Source organism: Protomyctophum parallelum, assembly GCF_964188405.1.
Source record: "Protomyctophum parallelum genome assembly, chromosome: 1".
Classification (NCBI taxonomy): domain Eukaryota; kingdom Metazoa; phylum Chordata; class Actinopteri; order Myctophiformes; family Myctophidae; genus Protomyctophum; species Protomyctophum parallelum.
This window is the reverse complement of record NC_139697.1, coordinates 39,907,647-39,924,487: the sequence shown is the minus strand read 5'-3', so window position 1 is coordinate 39,924,487 and position 16,841 is coordinate 39,907,647. Positions and strand designations below refer to the sequence as shown.

The following is a 16,841-nucleotide window of genomic DNA, read 5'->3' as shown; positions in this document are numbered from 1 at the left end:
TTGGGAGGTCTGGAGCCTTGTTTTAAGGGCCTTTGAGGTGCTTTGGTACCAAGAGGTGCATGCATATAGTCAAAGAAACCTGTTCAATGAGGTATAATGGTTATACATTTCAGACGAAAGCACAATAAAGACACTACAAAAACTGCTACTTTATTGTGGACAAAACTATAAAGCACTATATATTAAACACTTGTTTTACAACAGGGTCCACCGTGTTCAATTCATCATAATGGGCTCTATGCAGCCAAAACTGTAATTTATGTTATTATTTGTAGGCCTACCAGTCCATGAGACTGTGATATGGCTTATTCATTTCAGTATAGTAGCCTATATTGGCATCTTGGTCCATACCTCTGATATTTGATTTAACTGCAACAGTAATCTGTTTATGTTCTCTTCACATTGTGTGAATAAAAGCCTCATTTTGTAACTTAATTTCATTATTAATCATTCCATGTCATGACAATCATTTTGTCCAATGAGCTTTGGCCTTTCCTAGATGGAAATGTAGGTCGTGGCTGACCAAAAAAGTCCAATATGACCAACATTATTTGGGCGTGCGGCCCTCAGACATTTGGTATTTAGCTGAGTGGCCCCTGAGCCAAGTTGAGTAGCCCTTACAGTCAGGGGTGGAAAGTAACTAAGTACTTTTACTTAAGCCGATACTTAGCCGATCTACAAGCTCACAATGCCTCACATTGCGACGATTTGAACTTGTGAAATAGGACATTCTGCAATATGACTACTTTTACTTTTAGTACTTTAAGTACATTTTGATGCCAATACGTTTGTACTTTTACTCAAGTACATTTTAAATTCCGTCATTTTACTTGTAACGAAGTAGTTGTAAATTGCAGTATTGGTACTTTTACTTAACGGACCACTTCACCACTTTTCAACCTATCTCCATAATTATAGGTCCTCACTAATAATCATGAGAAAATGGCACAATTTTGTTCTACTCAGTCTGTGTCTCACAGGAGGGCTGTGGGCAGTTCAGAAACCATCCTCCAGTGACATCATCGATGGGGAATACAGGCTAATAGAAACTGCAGGCTTTCTATAGTCCTGAAAAGGTGCAATGCGAAAATGGAAGCCATCGTTTAAATCTTGTTTAAAAAAAATCTGCCTAATGATGATGTCACTGGAGGACGGTTTCTAAACTGCCCACAGCCCTCCTATGAGACACAGACTGAGTAGAAAGAAATCGTGCCATTTTATCGTGATTATTAGTGAGGACCTATTATATGAAGATGGGTTGAAAAGTGGTGAAGTGGTCCTTTAAGTAAAACAATTGAGTAGCCTACTTTTTCCACCACTGCATACGTTTCAATATGTCTCCACAGCGAGGCTGCAGCCTACTATCCTACTGGTAGGCAGAAACATGTCAACCAGAATAACACGTTCTGAGTGAAACGCCTCCCTATATGCACTGGCCCTAGACAAACCTGTTAACTGTGAACAATAACACCATAAAGCATTACACTGTGTGTGTGTGTGTGTGTGTGTGTGTGTGTGTGTGTGTGTGTGTGTGTGTGTGTGTGTGTGTGTGTGTGTGTGTGTGTGTGTGTGTGTGTGTGTGTGTGTGTGTTCACCCACAACACCAGAGGGAGTGCAACAAACCATGTACAACCCAGATTCGGCACAAACAAGGGACTAAATTATTTTCGCTCCTATGTCACCAAAATGTGGAACGCCCTACCAACAGTCATTAAGACATGTGAATCCCTTGACTCCTTCAAAAAAAAGGGCACCTACGGACGGCTGCAATTCGAAACTGGCCCCCGTAAAATCTGAATCCCCCCCCTTTTCCCCTCACTGTATATGTTTATTTTCCCTTTTTGCTTCCTTTATGATGAATTCCTGTTCTGTTCTTTAAAGGGACCCTTCACCCTTTTTGCAAAAGAATATATGTTAACTAGAAAAAGTGCCCTTCCGGGCACAGGTCTCCACCAGGTTATCCACAGATCCGTGCAGTTAGAGGTAAAAACACTTTTCGGCCAGTTATAGCGCCACCTTGAGGCTGAGTTGAAATTGTTCATGTGGCATTTCGTCCTCGGCCTAGTGGGAATGTGGGTGCACAATTTCACGGAAATCACGCGATGTGTTCATGATTTGCAGCATTTTGTTTGAAACTGAGCACTCCTGTGAACTTTGGAAGCCAATCTTAACCAATCAGGATGGAGTCTGATAAATCTGAAAGACCCGTTTCGTTGAATGGCTCTAGAGAGACTGTGTACCAATTTGCGTGATGTTTGGACAAAATCTGTAGGTGTACTGTGCAAAAACGTGTTTTGCACAAAGCGGCCTCCTGGTGGCGCTATAACAGGCCGTTCTGGAAAGTTTGGGGCAGAGGTTCATGGTTGGCATCCAGGGAGTGTGTGTGCAAAATATGGCATTGAAAAACTTGTTTTGCACAAAGCGGCCTCCTGGTGGCGCTATAACAGGCCGTTGTGGAAAGTTTGGGGCAGAGGTTCATGGTTGGCATCCAGGGAGTGTGTGTGCAAAATATGGCATCGACCGGGTTAACGGTGGCCGAGATTAGCTGTTCACGGACACACACACGGACACACACACGGACGGACGGAGTGCAAAACATACTCTCCCCACATGCCTTCGGCCTGGTGGAGACAATGACGTTTAGAAGCTTTAAAACACTTTCCTGGGGGTCTTTATGTGTGTAATATGTGGTTTTAGCTATTTTAGATTGTAGCAGTGAGCACAGTGTCTCTGATGTCATGCGGACACTGGTCTCACTACCTTCCTGGACTACAAATCCCATAATTATTTGCTCCTCCTTGTGGATAGGGGAGGTCTGTCTTACTGAGACAACATGTAGTCCAGGAAGGTAGTGAGCCCAGTGTCCATGACATCACCGGGCTCACTGGAATCTAAAATATCTAAAACCACATATTACACACATAAAGACCCCCAGGAAAGAGTTCTAAAGCTCCTAAACGTAATTAACATATCTTTTTTTGCAAAAAGGGTGAAGTGTCCCTTTAGAAGTGTCTATTTGTATGTCTCTAAATGTTTTGATGAATTGAACATGGTGGACCCTCTTGTAAACAAGTGTATAATGCTTAATTGGGTCGTCCACTCACAGTTAACAGTCTTTGTATTGAGTTTGTGCTTGAAATGTACTGTAATTCTGCAAACTGTTAATAAATATTTCAATCAATCAATCAATGTGTGTGTGTGTGTGTGTGTGTGTGTGTGTGTGTGTGTGTGTGTGTGTGTGTGTGTGTGTGTGTGTGTGTGTGTGTGTGTGTGTGTGTGTGTGTGCGTGTGTCTGTGTGTGTGTGTGTGTGTGTGTGTGTGTGTGTGTGTGTGTGTGTGTGTGTGTGTGTGTGTGTGTGTGTGTGCGAGCGCGCGCGCGCGCGCGGTGGGTGGGGTTTCGCATAGTAGGCCTATCGAGTATCGGGTCTGTCTGTGGCTGAGCACTTTAAATTTGGTTTAAAACACAGAACACTGCAGTTGACCATTTAGATTGTGGACAGCTAGTTGGACACAGACAACTGACTGACCACTATCTGGACTCCATTTATATCCTCGTCTGGAAGAAATCCTATACAGATTAATATCGGGTAAGTGTTTTTTTTATCACTTTGGAACTGTGCCGTTTTTACAGTGTATACAATGGCAGAAACAATCCATCGATTTGTTTAGTTTTTCCACATGCCGTAAAATAATATGTTTACACATTTCAGACGAAATCACAATAAAGACAGTAAACTGCTACTTTATTGTGGACAAAACCATAAAGCACTATATATTAAACACTATATAATATAAACACTTGTTTTGCAACAGGGGCCACCGTGTTCAATTCATCATAATGGGCTCTATGCAGCCTGATACCTTTGACTATATAGAAGTAGTCTATTTGTACGTCTCTAAATGTTTTGATGAATTGAACATGGTGGACCCTCTTAATTGTAAACAAGAGTAATGCTTAATTGGGTCGTCCACTCACAGTTAACAGTCTTTGTATTGAGTTTGTGCTTGAAATGTACTGTAATTCTGCAAACTGTTAATAATAAAAATTAAAAAAAGAAAAACTTCCGCGTTCGTCGGAAGCCACTATAATTCAACTGTCAACGTACGGTCGTGATTTTGTAAATTGTAGGAATACATTTCAGTTCTTTAAACCACACTATTTAATTTGATAATGTGATGGCGTAGTTTGTCATAGTTTGTATTATTTGTGTTGCGACGTTGACATGACGAAATTAGTTAGAAACGTCTTAAATCTCTTAAAAACGAGACTTCTTCATGGAGTTGTTATCGGTGTTGCCATGTCCGCTTGTTATAAGCGACTTTGGTCTTGTTTTTCAGTAAAGTTGCTTGAAAATATTGACAGTAGGCTATTGCAGGTTGTGTTTTTTTTGGGCTTGTTTCTAAAGTGTAGTTGCTTATTTAGGCTTGTTCCCTGATGTTGTTTAAACCTGTGATTCTGCTCAAACATTGTTATGAAGCCAAGGACCCCCATGTATTTGTGCACACGGACCCCCATCTGAATCTGATTTGTATAAAACAAAAACTATTTAGGAAAACATCTGATCTACAAGCTCACCGCGACACATTGTGAGCTTGTAGATATGCTATTCTCAAGTAGCTGCCGATGTATAGTATATAAATATTAAGTATTATAGACAGTACAGCTCATTTGTGGAGTGGCTTCTTTTCATAGACCTGATTGCTTATTGCTCTCACACAATCTGGCAACACCGGTTGTTACGCTGCTGTGTGTAACAGCTGGAGGCGAGAGGAAGGCGTTGCCAGATTGTTTTTGTTTTTGTTTTATACAAATAAAAAATAAAAACCTGGCACAGAACATTCTTCAGATCCGTGTGCACAAATACATGGGGGTCCTTCATGTCAATGTTTGATCAGAATCACAGGTTTAAACAACATTAGGGAACAATTAAGCCTATATAATGCAACCTACAACTAGTAAACTACCAATATTTTAAAGCAACTTTCCTCTCATTCCGACATTCTCTACCTCTGGCGAAACCGCACCCCCCCCCCCCCCCCCCCCCTCTCTCTCTCTCTCTCTCTCTCTCTCTCTCTCTCTCTCTCTCTCTCCATTTCTCTCTCTCCATTTCTCTCTCCCTTTCTCTCTCTCTCTCTCTCTCTATCTCTCTCTCTCTCTCTCTCTCTCTCTCTCTCTCTCTCTCTCTCTCTCCCTTTCTCTCTCTCTCTCTCTCTCTCTCTCTCTCCCTTTCTCTCCCTTTCTCTCTCTCTCTCCCCCTCTCTCTCCCTCTCCCCCTCTCGCCGGGAATAGGCTGAGAATAGAGCAAAAACACACCCGTGTGAACAGAGTGGGGCAACTCCCCTCTCCCAGCTTTTTGTAAACAGAGCATATGTCACATTGCATGATCCTTAAATGGCTGGCTGACATATCACAGTGGATGTCATCCAACCACCTCAAGCTGAACCCAGACAAGACTGAGCTTCTCTTCTTCCCAGCTAAGTCCTGCCCTATGCGGGAGCTAACTATTTCCGTAGACAACGCCCTGGTAACGTCTGTCCCAACAGCCAGGAATCTTGGTGTTGTCCTGGACAGTCAGCTCTCGTTCAAAGCTCACATCACAGCTGTCACTCGATCATGTAGGTTCACACTCTATAACATACGACGAATTAGACCGTTCCTCACCCAGGAATCAGCCCAGCTCCTAATCCAGACAACAGTCTTGTCAAAACTCAACTATTGTAACTCCCTCCTTACTGGCCTACCAGCATGTGCACTTAAGCCTCTCCAGCTGATCCAAAATGCAGCAGCTCGCTTGGTCTTCAACCAGCCAAAATTCTCACATGTCTCCCCCCTGCTCCGCTCCCTCCACTGGCTCCCGGTCGCTGCCCGCACAGAATACAAAACTCTGATGCTGGCATTCAAAGCAACCAAAGGTATGGCTCCCCCATATCTTACAAGTATGATTGAACCCTACAAACCCTCCCGCGCACTCAGATCAGCCAACGCAGGGAAACTGGAAGTACCCTCACTAAAAACGCCGGGACAACGCTCCACACGTCCCAAACTCTTCTCCCTTCTGGCTCCAAAACTGTGGAAAGCACTTCCCATTGCAGTCAGAACTGCAGCATCACTCCCAATCTTCCGCCGTAGCCTGAAAACCCACCTTTTCAGACTCCATCATGGCCCATAGCACTTACCCTAACCCCTTAGATAGCATTTCTGTTGGCTTAGATAGCATTTGACACAGACTTATAGCATGTTATGTAGACAGCACTATAATTGTATTGTATATGGTCATAGCACGCCATAGTACATATGTATAGCATAGTAGTGAATATGTATAGTTTATTATGTATAGTGTATGTATAGTTTCATCATATAGATATTCCACTGTTACCTTCTTAGCTTACGCATGTTTCATGATAAATGCTTTTATGTGATGTATTCCCATGCTTTTGTTCTTGCTTAAATGTAAGTCGCTCTGGATTAAGAGCGTCTGCTAAATGCCTAAATGCCTAAATTGTAAATGCAGTTCCGTCTCTACAGGGGGGCATTGGGTGGCATTGCCCCCTCAGATTGTAAATATATACATGTTCAAATTCATTTAATGGTTAATAGAAATACAAGGTAATATATGCATGCAAAAGACACATTATAATGCTCAACATATTTGTATTTCGTTGTTTGTTGTTGGTGCTGCTGCATAATTGTATCCTTTTTCAACCATCACTTTGTTAATATGCGACTATTTGTTATACATATGGGGGGGGGGTCTTTGGAAAAAAGTATGCCCCCCCCCCCCCCCCTGCTGATTTGTGCCTGGAGACGGCACTGCTTATGTTATGGTAGGCCTATAATATGAAGCTATATGTTATAGGCCTATAACATGAAGCTTTTTTAAAAAAATAGCATTTTCTTGTACTTAACTGTGACCTCCGGTCGCAATAAGGCCTGAGGGTCCAGTTACAGTTCAATAAGGGCCCAGTTACAGTTCAATAAGGGTCCAGTTACAGTTCAATAAGGGTCCAGTTACAGTTCAATAAGGGTCCAGTTACAGTTCAATAAGGGTCCAGTTACAGTTCAATAAGGGTCCAGTTACAGTTCAATAAGGGTCCAGTTACAGTTCAATAAGTGTCCAGTTACAGTTCAATAGGGGCCCAGTTACAGTTCAATAAGGGTCCAGTTACATTTCAATAAGGGTCCAGTTACAGTTCAATAAGGGCCCAGTTACAGTTCAATAAGGGTCCAGTTACAGTTCAATAAGGCCTGAGGGTCCAGTTGAACATCTTCTTGTGACAACAATATAAGTTGGAAACCGGCTGTGTGTGTGCGCGCCGTGCGGGCGTGTCCGTACATTGTGTATATACAGCAAACATTGACTGTTGTCTGGTGTTTTGTGACTATGTGATCCTGACAGGTTTAATACAGAGCAGAGATGAGTCACCGTGAGGAGAGAGAGGAGGAGGGAGCTGACAAACATCTCGTCCACAGAGCAGAGATGAGTCACCGTGAGGAGGAGGGAGCTGACAAACATCTCGTCCACAGAGCAGAGATGAGACGCCGTGAGGAGGAGGGAGCTGACAAACATCTCGTCCACAGAGCAGAGATGAGACGCCATGAGGAGGAGGGAGCTGACAAACATCTCGTCCACAGACCAGTGTCTCCAACAACCAGCTACATGTCTGTGAAGAGTGACTCGTCTCTACCTCCTGACTTCAGTGATGAACCTGGACCTCCTGATGCCAAGTATGTGAATGCACCTATAAATACACTATAATACGTGTACAGTATTTGTGTAAATTATTTGTGTACAGTATGCAACATATATATTATATATATATGTTTAAAATATCACCTGTTATTGTACTGTATATTTAGTAAGATTGTATGGTTTCTATTATTTTATTGATATTTTATTTAATTTACTTGTCATGCAATGGCAAGAGACGGAACAAAAAACTCTTTAGAAACCCTTTAACTAACTTTTTCATTCACACAAACATTTTCTATGATTCCAGACGTCTGTACCAGAGAGCAGAGTCTCCAACTCCCAGCCTTCTGTCTGTGAAGAGTGACTTTTCTAAAGACATTCCTCTTAACTTCAGTGATGAATCTGGACCTCCTGATACACAGTATGTCAATCCTCCTGTACAATATATACACTATAACACTATACAATATATACACTATAATACTACTGTACAATATATACACTATGGTCCTCATTCACACAAACATTTATGTTATTCCAGACGTCTGTACCACAGAGCAGAGTCTCCAACTCCCAGCCTTCTGTCTATGAAGAGTGACTTTTCTAAAGACATTCCTCTTAACTTCAGTGATGAATCTGGACCTCCTGATACACAGTATGTCAATCCTCCTGTACAATATATACACTAACACTATACAATATTTACACTATAATACTACTGTACAATATACACTATAACACTATACAATATACACTATAACACTGTAGTCTTTGCATACGCATGTAAGGTCGTCAGGGCTAGGGCAAGTGCTACGGGCCATGATGGAGTTGTTATCATACAGAATATGTTAACAATAGTAGCCTATGACTGGTAGAACATGGGTGCAATTTGGGAGGAATAAAAACACTTTTCTTTCTTTCTTTCTGTGTGATAAAAATACAAACGATAAAGACGTATTTTTGGGCAGACTCTTGCTGGAGCCTCATTCATTCAATGCCACTTTGACTACGCTTCCACCTCTTGGTTATCCAACATCTCAATGTCACTAAAAACTAAACTTCAGACCTCCCAAAACAACTGAACACATATTGAATAAATTGACTTTTGTTTCTATGATTCCAGACGTCTGTACCACAGAGCAGAGTCTCCAACTCCCAGCCTTCTGTCTATGAAGAGTGACTTTTCTAAAGACATTCCTCTTAACTTCAGTGATGAATCTGGACCTCCAGATACACAGTATGTCAATCCTCCTGTACAATATATACACTATAACACTACTGTACAATATATACACTATGGTCCTCATTCACACAAACATTTATGTTATTCCAGACGTCTGTACCACAGAGCAGAGTCTCCAACTCCCAGCCTTCTGTCTATGAAGAGTGACTTTTCTAAAGACATTCCTCTTAACTTCAGTGATGAATCTGGACCTCCTGATACACAGTATGTCAATCCTCCAATAGCCTACAATTCAAGGTTCAATGTTGTACTTTATTGTTCCATCCTGTGTACACTACAGGTACATAAGAATACAACTTTATTGTTCCATCCTGTGTACACTACAGGTACATAAGAATAAAACTTTATTGTTCCATCTTGTGTACACTACAAGTACATGAGAGTAAAACTTATTTTGGTTTCAGACAATGCATCAGCATTATATACACAACATTTTATAACACAACCATGTGATCTCATGCTAAGTTATATAAATTCCATAACAAGACATAACATCTAATAATGTCGTATCAACCCTGTTCAAAGTCCATCTACAGATTGTAAGTTACTGTGTGAGCAGTTTGTGAATGAAGTGGTACAAATCACAGTGTGGTGTTCAGTAGACAGGCTGGCTGCTTGTGTGCATGTACAGTATGTGTACAGTATGCCACCTATACATTTAAACTATCACCTGTTAGTGTAGGCCTATTGTATATGTAGTAACTTAAAGACGGTTACAGTACAATATTAAGCTTGATGTTTATTTCCCAAGTGAGAAACAGACTGGAAGCTCTATCGCCACATAATAAAGTCACTTCCTCCAAGCTGGTGCTTTCCTGTTAGACCAGAGCCATAGAGTAAGACAGAGTTACGACATTGAGGGGCAGAAATCTCTGAGTTCTGTTGGCAAAAAGTCAAAGTATTGTACAGTGACAACTATAAACTCTCTGTAATGTTTATGTTGTACTATTACTAATAATCAATCTAAAATAAAGGTATTTAAGATCATTAAAGCTGAGTCCAGTGCATTCTGCCAACTCCCGGTCCAGGACTTTGTCACTGTTCGCTATGCTCTTCACCAATAGAAGTCTAGACGTAGAAGATTGGACTGAAGCCCCATGAAGTGAATGGAGTTGTGGTAACTCTGTCTTACTCTATGGCTACTACTGACTGCCTAGTCCTAGTCTGGTGTACTTGCGCCCCCTCTTGGCCAGGCCCTGTAATAAAACAATAAGCCACAAGAGGTCTCAGGTTACCATGGATTTTACAATGGGTGAGAGGCGTAGTGAGACATGAGCACATCGAGTGTCTCCAATCAGAATCAAGTATTGGGACTATAACCGTTTTAGAACTAAGTTTTTGACATGCCTAGTAAAACCACAACATAACAATTTCTATTATGTTTTTGGCCATTTTATTCAGTTTAGTTGTTGCTGCAATGCTGTGAGATGAAAGTAAAAGATGTTACCCTTTTGGAAGTAAAATGGAATGTAACAATACAAAATAAAAAACGAATTGACCGTGTCATTCACACAAACAATGTCTATGATTCCAGACGTCTGTACCACAGAGCAGAGTCTCCAACACCCAGCCTTCTGTCTATGAAGAGTGACTTTTCTAAAGACATTCCTCTTAACTTCAGTGATGAATCTGGACCTCCAGATACACAGTATGTCAATCCTCCTGTACAATATACTATAGCACTGTACAATATACACTATAACACTATACAATATACACTATAACACTATACAATATACAGTATAACACACTACAACTAGCCTAGGGATAGAAAAACCGTTTAGCTGACATTATCTGGTTAATTATTAGCCACATATCCAACCCAAAATATAAATGTAATAATTAATCAATCAATGATGGATTTTGGGATCTACATAGGAACCAGGTGGCTCCAATGAGGATGTAAATATGTAATCATGTCCACAGAGAGAGGCGTGGTGAGACTGAGCAGAACCCTGGACTGAAGACACCCAGTCAAACCACACCTGGACTGAAGACACCCAGTCAAACCACACCTGGACTGAAGACACCCAGTCAAACCACACCTGGACTGAAGACACCCAGTCAAACCACACCTGGACTGAAGACACCCAGTCAAACCACACCTGGACAAAGTAAGAATCTGCACTCATTGAAAATTCATAGTCAGACTAAATGTGACCAAATTTGACTGGGGCCCATTGGAGTTTTTGTAATTCTTTATATGAAAGCAGGGAATCATAGCTTCAAATTGACATATTGGTTGTTCAGTTTGACCCACCAGTTTTGGAGATATGGTTTATAGAGTAATGTTTTGCAGAGAAACAGGCGTTGAGAAAGAGTTGAGAAAACAGGCTTGAAAGGTTCACTCCTGGTGTCTCTACCATTACACCTAGCTACACGTTTAAGCATTTATTTCATATTTACATGTCTTCTGTGGTCTCTAACATTACACCTAGCTACATGTTTAAGCATTTATTTCATATTTACATGTCTTCTGTGGTCTCTAACATTACACCTAGCTACATGTTTAAGCATTTATTTCATATTTACATGTCTTCTGTGGTCTCTAACATTACACCTATAGCTACACGTTTAAGCATTTATTTCATATTTACATGTCTTCTGTGGTCTCTAACATTACACCTAGCTACATGTTTAAGCATTTATTTCATATTTACATGTCTTCTGTGGTCTCTAACATTACACCTAGCTACACGTTTAAGCATTTATTTCATATTTACATGTCTTCTGTGGTCTCTAACATTACACCTAGCTACATGTTTAAGCATTTATTTCATATTTACATGTCTTCTGTGGACTAACATTACACCTATAGCTACATGTTTAAGCATTTATTTCATATTTACATGTCTTCTGTGGTCTCTAACATTACACCTAGCTACATGTTTAAGCATTTATTTCATATTTACATGTCTTCTGTGGTCTCTAACATTACACCTAGCTACACATTTAAGCATTTATTTCATATTTACATGTCTTCTGTGGACTCTAACATTACACCTAGCTATACATGTTAAACCATTTATTTCATATTTACATGTCTTCTGTGGTCTCTAACATTACACCTAGCTACATGTTTAAGCATTTATTTCATAAGTACATGTCTTCTGTGGACTAACATTACACCTAGCTACATGTTTAAGCATTTATTTCATATTGACATGTCTTCTGTGGACTAACATTACACCTATAGCTACATGTTTAAGCATTTATTTAATATTTACATGTCTTCTGTGGTCTCTAACATTACACCTAGCTACATGTTTAAGCATTTATTTCATATTTACATGTATTCTGTGGACTCTAACATTACACCTAGCTACATGTTTAAGCATTTATTTCATATTTACATGTATTCTGTGGACTCTACCATTACACCTAGCTACATGTTTAAGCATTTATTTCATATTTACATGTATTCTGTGGACTCTAACATTACACCTAGCTACATGTTTAAGCATTTATTTCATATTTGCATGTATTCTGTGGTCTCTAACATTACACCTATAGCTACATGTTTAAGCATTTATTTCATATTTGCATGTATTCTGTGGTCTCTAACATTACACCTAGCTACATGTTTAAGCATTTATTTCATATTTACATGTCGATTTCAGCTCTGACACTTATTTCAAACATTCTCTAGTGAAGAGTCTTCCTGTGCTATTAACTCATTTTGGATTAAACAAAAATATTAGTTTTTCTCCTCTGGTGAAAAGCTGGAGGCTGCTCGATGGCAGGCTCTCAGTCAAATCTGGTCACAAATGGTCAAATGATCTGTCTGTATCAATTATATTTAAGTGCAAATGAAGCTAAACATTATCAACTCAACAACTGGACAAAAACAGCTGATCTTGTGTTGTTACCTTTGGCAAAATGTTTCTTATCAAAAAGCATATTATCTGGGGGTAATTAATTAGCAATGTGTGCTGTAAAAGATGTAAAGTTATAAATTAACCTGAATGTTTTAAACATAAATGTTCTTCTCATTTCAGATGTCCGTCTGCAGGTTGATTTGAACGATTATAAGGTCAGTTTGGAGGTCAGTTCGGACAGTCTTGATGGAGTGAAAAACCACATGACGGAAGAGTCTGGAGACTCCGTCACCAGCACCTACTCAGAGCTCTACATCTCAGCGGGACAGAGTGAAGGGGTTAATAGCCAACATGAGGTGATACAGCTCGAGAGAACTTCCAACATGAAGACCTTCCATGACGATGCAATCAACTGCTGTAAAGTCTTTAAGATCATCCTCCCTGGCAGAAAGGAACCCAGCAAAACAGTTCTGACAAATGGCATCGCTGGCATCGGAAAAACATTCTCTGCGCGCAAGTTTGCTCTGGACTGGGCAAGAGGTTTGGAGAATCAAGATATAGATCTCCTGGTTCCCTTTTCATTCCGGGAGCTGAACTTGGTCAGAGATGAGCGGTACAGTCTTCTGAACCTGATCCATGATTTCCACCCAACGTTAAAGAAGGTCACAGCAGAGCAGCTCGCTGCCTGGAAAGTTTGCTTCATCCTCGATGGCCTCGATGAAAGCAGGTCTCCGTTGCACTTTGACGAAAATGAAATCATCTCTGATGTCACAGTGACATCATCGGTGGATGCTCTGTTGACAAACCTCATAAAGAGGAATCTGCTCCCCTCGGCCCTCCACTGGATAACCACCAGACCCGCAGCAGCCAATCGGATCCCTCCTGCATGTGTTGACATGGTGACAGAAGTGCGAGGGTTCACAGACCCCCAGAAGGAGAAGTACTTCAGGAAGAGATTCAGTGAAGAGAAGCTGGCCGACAGAGTCCTCTCACACTTGAAGACATGGAGGAGCCTCCACATCATGTGTTACATCCCACTCTTCTGTTGGATCATTGCTACCGTTCTGCTGGACATGTTGAGGACACACACCACGATAGGACAGCTGCCCAAGACCCTGACTGAGATGTGCTGCCACTTCCTGTTGGTTCAGACAAACACCAAGAAGCAGAAGTATGACGAGACTCATGATGTGAACAAGAAAGACAAAGAAAAGGGGAGTCAACAGCAGCTCACTAAGACTGGCAGGGATGTTCTTCTGAAGCTGGGCGAGCTGGCTTTTAAACACCTGAAGAAAAGTAGCATCATGTTCTACCAAGAAGACCTGGAAGAGTGTGGTCTTGATGTGAAAGACGCCGCGCTGTACTCAGGAGTGTGCACACAGATCTTCAAAACAGAGAGTGTGCTGTTCCAGAAAACGGTCTACAGCTTTGTTCATCTGATCTTCCAGGAGTTTCTGGCTGCAGTCTACCTGTTCCACTGTTTCACACAGAAGAACATGGAGGTCCTGAAGACATTCCTGGGAGATAAATACAACAGTAACATCTCCCTCTCAGACTTCCTGAAAGCTGCCGTGGAAAAATCCCTGGAGAGTAAAAATGGCCACCTGGACCTCTTAGTCCGCTTCCTTCATGGCCTCTCACTGCAGTCCAACCAGAGTCTGTTAGGAGACCTGCTGGGTCACACAGAGAACAGTCCCGAGGAGATCCAGAAAGCCATCCACAACCTGAAGAAGATGTTACGTGATGAAGATGTCTCTCCTGACAGATGTATCAACATCTTCCACTGTCTGATGGAGATGAACGACCACTCATTACATCAGGAGATCCAACAGTTCCTGAAGTCAGAGAACAGAACAGAGGAACTGTCTGAGACCCAGTGTTCAGCTCTGGCCGTCATGCTGCAGATGTCAGAGGAGGTTCTGGAGGAGTTTGACCTGGACAAATACAATGCATCAAAGGATGGGCGAAGGAGACTGGTGCCAGCTGTGAGGAACTGCAGAAAGGCTCGGTTAGTAGTTAACACATTGACTTGACTGCCAATCACGTCATGTTACGTCACATAGAATCCATCGCTTGACTGCCAAGCACGCAGTATTGTGTCCTATGGTCTTTTCAGTGGATTAGTATAGATCAACGTACTGTATGAATGATGCTAGGTTGCTAGGCAACAGATAAAACCAGAAATGAACCAGAAGTGAAAGTCTGCCTCCCGTCCGCCTCAATTTAAACAGAAATGTGCTTTGGATAAAAGTGATACATGAATGCACCATTTACAATGACGCAGCATTTTATACAGCCGGTTCCATGTTTTCCCGATCTCAACCCTGTCTGCATGCACAGCACTGCTTCAGTGTCAACCCTGTCTGCATGCACAGTACTGCTTCAATGTCAACCCTGTCTGCATGCACAGTACTGCTTCAATGTCAACCCTGTCTGCATGCACAGGACTGCTTCAATGTCAAACCTGTCTGCATGCACAGGACTGCTTCAATGTAAACCCTGTCTGCATGCGCAGTACTGCTTCAATGTAAACCCTGTCTGCATGCACATGACTACTTCAATGTCAACCCTGTCTGCATGCACAGGACTGCTTCAATGTCAACCCTGTCTGCATGCACAGGACTGCTTCAATGTCAACCCTGTCTGCATGCACAGGACTGTTTCAATGTCAACCCTGTCTGCATGCACATGACTACTTCAATGTCAACCCTGTCTGCATGCACAGGACTGCTTCAATGTCAACCCTGTCTGCATGCACAGGACTGCTTCAATGTAAACCCTGTCTGCATGCACAGGACTGCTTCCATAAGATTGCATTGGGGAAACATGCTGACTTCAGTGTTGTCCCTGAACACGTTCAATGAACGATTGTTCATGAACACGTTCATATTTTGGGTGAACGTGAACGTACTGTATTTCTGTTTGATGAACGTCATTGTGAACGCGTTCATCTCTGGCGTGTGTGAACGTCACTTTCTCACGTTCAACTTCGTTCAATAGTGAGTGTTTCCATAGAGCCTTCCAGGCGAAAACCCCGCTAAGACACACCCTAAACAGGCCTTAATATCTAACGGAAAACCCAACAATAAGTCCTTATGCGACACAATTTCTCCCTCCACAATCTCCCTCCACAGAAGCGCAGTGATGCCTGATTTATTCTTCGTAGTACAACGTGTTCCATGCTGAAAATGGCTGATCTTCAAGCTCACAACGCGTTGCGTCCGTGACGCGTTTTGAGCGTCCAGATCAGCTATTTTCAGCACGCAGAGATATGCAGGCTGTGAGAACTGAACTGAGAACTGAGAGCCTTCACAATAAAAGCATGCAGCTTGCACAAGTTGGCCCATAATTAAGACAAGGAAAAGGATTAAGAATTGCAAAAGAGCTATTTTTTCCTAAATGTAAAAAATATATATAATAAGGAATTCATTTGGTTAATGTTAATGGATACATTGTAAAAGTTGTAACTTTATTAATCCCAAAGTTATTCCCAATAGGAATAAATTCTGCGGTTCTATGGCTATTGCGGCAATCATTTAGAAAAACAAAAAGCAAAGAAAAATGGAAAGAAAAAAGGAAAAATAACTAAAATAGTTCATTTTTTGGAACCATGAACTTTAGTTCAAAATGTTGAATGATGAACTATGAACTGAACTAGTTCATTTTTAAATGTTTGAACTGTGAACTTTACTAGTTCATAAAAAAGATGACTTTCCAAACACATGGCTGACTTCAAATTATTCCATTACTTATTCCATTACTATTCCAGGGGTTCTCAACCCGTGGGTTGCGACCCCTCGGGGGTCCCCAAATAATTTGCAATTCAGTTGCATAAATGCAGTGTTTGTATTGGGGGTGGGGAAGTGGGGCGGGGGTCGCGAGACATGGCCAAAGCATCCCTGGTCTATTCCACAATACTGTTTATGTCTGGATAACTAGATAGGAGATGTTTTAGTTAACTTCCATGACAGTGAACTAGGTATCATTTGTTTTGATATAATCTCTTATTTAATCTGCATTTACAGACTTGTTGGCTGTGAGCTCAGTAAGCTCAGTAAGACAGGTGTTGAAGCTGTGTCTTCAGCTCTC

General features: G+C 41.4%; 1 protein-coding gene across 1 annotated transcript; it reads left to right on the top strand.

Annotated features, from left to right (window-relative positions):
* Nucleotides 1-7,658: 7,658 nt before the first annotated feature.
* LOC310870362 (protein NLRC3-like) lies at nt 7,659-14,785 on the top strand (the record flags this gene model as incomplete). Its single annotated transcript, XM_083781551.1, has 5 exons — nt 7,659-7,726; nt 7,999-8,112; nt 8,815-8,928; nt 10,861-11,048; nt 12,933-14,785. The coding sequence occupies 5 exons, from the start codon at nt 7,659-7,661 to the stop codon at nt 14,783-14,785; spliced, it is 2,337 nt and encodes a 778-aa protein (XP_083637677.1).
* Between the last annotated feature and the right edge of the window lie 2,056 nt (nt 14,786-16,841).